At 34.3% G+C, this 3,614-nt stretch overlaps 1 protein-coding gene across 3 annotated transcripts; it reads left to right on the top strand.

Annotated features, from left to right (window-relative positions):
* The first annotated feature begins 6 nt into the window (after positions 1-6).
* LOC117101928 (WSC domain-containing protein ARB_07867-like) lies at positions 7-3,566 on the top strand. Of its 3 annotated transcripts, none has more exons than XM_033242040.1 (4): positions 7-241; positions 1,379-1,444; positions 2,020-2,295; positions 2,680-3,563. In XM_033242040.1, the coding sequence occupies exons 1-4, from the start codon at positions 13-15 to the stop codon at positions 2,778-2,780; spliced, it is 672 nt and encodes a 223-aa protein (XP_033097931.1). In that variant the 5' UTR covers positions 7-12; the 3' UTR covers positions 2,781-3,563. The 3 variants fall into 3 exon arrangements, with proteins under 3 accessions (XP_033097931.1, XP_033097932.1, XP_033097933.1); XM_033242041.1 differs by having other exon boundaries at positions 1,379-1,438; positions 2,680-3,561; XM_033242042.1 differs by lacking the exon at positions 1,379-1,444 and having other exon boundaries at positions 2,680-3,566.
* The last annotated feature ends 48 nt before the right edge of the window (positions 3,567-3,614 follow it).

Below are 3,614 nucleotides of genomic sequence, written 5' to 3'. Positions count from 1 at the left end.
ATATTCAGAACGATGACAGCGCTTATTAGTCATGACCGTATGACTACAGAACGGTGTATACAATATTGTTACAACCTAGGCTATCCGTACGCTGGTTTACAAGATGGTGCGGAATGTCGCTGTAGCGATGAGACGTATTCAGATTTGGGACAGGCATCCGAAGATGACTGTAATACTGTTTGTGACGGCAACCCACAAGAAATATGTGGCGGTGGTTGGCGAAACTCTGTCTATTCCACAGGTAGGTAAATCATAATCATCATGTCCACTCTGTTCAATCAGCAACAATTTTAGGAGTGCACTTAGACAGTGGATATAAGTGCAACCACATAAGTGAAGTTGAGAAAAGCCTTGGCATCATTTCTAGACTTTCTTCATCTATTCCCTGTAATGTTCTTCGTATTAACAATAATAAAAATAATAAAAATATGAACATTATAAACATTATATAGCGCTCATTACACAGGTGTAACAAACAAAATACAAGAAGCATCTGCAGGGTCTCACAGCGCGTAATCTCTACTATCAGGATCATATCTGGCGGTTCACCACGGTCTTATTCTTCAAATCTATTTTTCAATTTGAATCTTCTGAAATTAACTTAATTTAACAATACACTTGTATACTCTGCCATGCATTCGATCCTTCCCAATCATTTAAGTAACATTGTTATGCCTAATTCTTCCTTTCATAATTATTGTACACGATCTAGAACTAATATTCTCATCCCTAATTACAACACAAACTATTTTTTTTAATCCACACATAATTTCAAATTAAGGTTGGTTGGTTCCCCAACCCCCAAGTTTCGACAGCAATGTAATTTCATAAATAAGATCATGAGAAATTTGTTGGCACTTTGACTATAATGTGGATGTGATGATGACGACTTTTTCTACACAAAAGTGTCGTTTTCGGCCATCTGGAGGTACTATTTTCCTACTACTGTACTCAAATTTTCGCACCTTAGCCCCAACCATGGTGGGGTCGAAGTGGGTGTAGGCTTTGAAATAGGTAAAGTAAAGTATTTACATCAAAGACAATGTTTTTATGTTATATTTTCTATAGGACATCGCACATATTTAATTAGATCTCTGTTTTTGCCGAAAATCTAATAAAAGATCATCAGAAATAATGGTAATGTGAGGATGATGAATTTTACTATATACAAAATTGTCATTTTCGGCCATAGAGGTATTATTTTCTCAAATTTTCGCACCTCACCCCAACCATGGTGGGGCTGAGGTGGGTGTGGTCTCACAAAATGTCCCCCACACCTATCAAAACAGATCTGCGCCCTTGTATAGACCGTTCCTTAGACCTACATTAATTGAAGACAGCACAGCAATTTTTTTTACTTTTTTACTATCAAATTTAGCAAACCTGCGATGCATTGTAAAAGCCTCACAACGACCTACGACAAATACACCGTTGAATGGTACGGGTAAGCAAAAGCTATTGAAGACATTGCAATTAAACATCAATGTTGTGTTTACAACGTACTTTAATTGTTGTGCTCAGTTTCGAGTTTAATGAGGACCACAATGTAAATAAACCTTCTCAGTAACTTTCTGTGTGTCCTCGGAAGTCTGTTTTATCGTGTCTTAAAATTATATTGCATCGAATTACTGTACTTAGTTGACTAGCTCTCAATAAATTCAAAGTCAGTTAGGCAATACAAAATGCAGTTTGTAACTAACTAGTGTTTACTCAACACAATAATGCATGCATGTATTCTAATTCCAACTTTTTGCTGTGAGAGGTAAGTCAACATTGGTATCCTTACGTTAGGCTGTGCATTAAATATATAATTTTATGAGCTATCCATTAAGGTCATGGTGATTTAATTAAGGTATCCTCCTAATCACATTTACTAATAGACAGACATTGACAGACATACCCCAATTAGACTACCGAAATCCTCATAGATTACAAATTATTTTAAACAATAAAAATTGTCTTATAATCAATTAGTATTAATTTCATAATTGTTATTTATTTTTAATGGTTTTTATATAGCCAGTGTCTACCAAGGTTGTTTTAAAGATTCCTTTTGGAGTAGAACGATGACAGCATTTGTTTTTCACCACGGTATGACAACGGAATGGTGTATACAATATTGTTACGACCAAGGTTATCCGTACGCTGGTTTACAAAATGGTGAAGAATGTCGTTGTAGCGATGAAACGTATTCGGGGTTGGGTCAAAAACCCGAAGATGATTGTCATACTGTTTGTGGCGGCAACCCACAAGAAATGTGTGGCGGTGATTGGCGAAACTCTGTCTACTCCACAGGTAGGTATAATTGGGGCAAAACACATTGTGTTTTTTGCAAGGGAATTGTAGGCCTAAGATCGATTGGAGAAGAAAGGTTGTTCATTATGCAATTGACGGATTAATTATGATGATGATAATAATGATTATGGTAACGATACATTTTTTGTAATGAATAACACCCCTACCTACGATTTAATTATTATTACAACTAATAATAATCACTCCAAGAGTATTAAAGTATTTCTATATTTATATATACATTTTATTTTTATTTTCATTACTTCATTACTTTTATTATCATTTTATTATTATTATTTTATTACTTTATTGTATTTTGCTCTTATTTCGTCTTGTACATTAACTGCAATAAATAATAACATACAATTGATCAAACATTTTTAGCAAACCTTGAAGGATGCACTGCAGAGGTCACACAGCCATCTACAACAATAGGTAAGCCATTGCTATTGAAGGTTACAGAACATAATACATCTCTTGGATAATTTACTGAAACCAATTATGAATATCCATGCTCTTTTCAATTTGTGTATAATTTAACATGTATGGAAGTATAGTTTATCACTTTTATTATTTCGTTTAAGTAAAGCGTACAAAAGGAAACAAAAATTAAGTTCATAACAGTTTGCCAGACTTCTGGTTCTATTATTACAGCAGACCAATTTTATGGCTAGTCCTAATAGATTGCATTCATCATTATTAACAATAATAATAGCTTATAAGTCTATTCATCATGGTTTATCAAACCCACTCCAAACTATTGTAAGAACCACATCTAGTTACAACAAATATTTATTAGGCATACACTTAATCATGAATAAAAATAGAAACAAATTAATGTATATTGAGGAAAATACGTGACTTGTTCTAAACTACTCATTTCTTACTTTAAGCTTATTCGTAATTGTTTAAAAATTCTCAAAAAACAATAATAAGCAAATGGTGGCGTACAAATGGTAGATACAATATTCGAAATGAATTAATTATTTTTTAACGTCGTCGCGTTGCGTTCTTTATAGAATCGCGTCGGACGACGACCGTCGTGCGCAGTGCCCGGCTGGTTCCTTTCAACTTTATGTAATAATATCACTTCACAGGACGCCAATGGAAATAAACCTGATGGTTTTCTTGGGCTAATCTGACCAATGCGTGTTAACTTGATTTACTCCTTTTTCTGTTATATTTGTTATGTTAACTTTTCCTTATCTGTTTCTCTTGTCTGTAACTTTCCATATTGGCCGAATGACCGAAAGAAAGAATGCCCAATGCGATCTCCACAACATGTTTCATTCGAGCCGTACTTCTACCATTATTTGATT

The sequence above is a fragment of the Anneissia japonica genome, unplaced genomic scaffold, assembly GCF_011630105.1.
Source record: "Anneissia japonica isolate Jap-2015-1 unplaced genomic scaffold, ASM1163010v1 scaffold4988_len2956909_cov206, whole genome shotgun sequence".
Classification (NCBI taxonomy): domain Eukaryota; kingdom Metazoa; phylum Echinodermata; class Crinoidea; order Comatulida; family Comatulidae; genus Anneissia; species Anneissia japonica.
Note: the sequence above shows the minus strand (reverse complement) of the source record. Positions and strands in the feature narration are given on the sequence as shown.

What these genes read in the sequence shown, in the direction of transcription:
- LOC117101928 (XM_033242040.1), top strand. Translation starts at nt 13, where the DNA reads ATGACAGCGCTTATTAGTCATGACCGTATGACTACAGAACGGTGTATA. An exon ending in AAACTCTGTCTATTCCACAG is followed by an intron (nt 242 to 1,378) that starts GTAGGTAAATCA and finishes TATCAAATTTAG; the next exon opens with CAAACCTGCGATGCATTGTA. An exon ending in AAACTCTGTCTACTCCACAG is followed by an intron (nt 2,296 to 2,679) that starts GTAGGTATAATT and finishes AAACATTTTTAG; the next exon opens with CAAACCTTGAAGGATGCACT.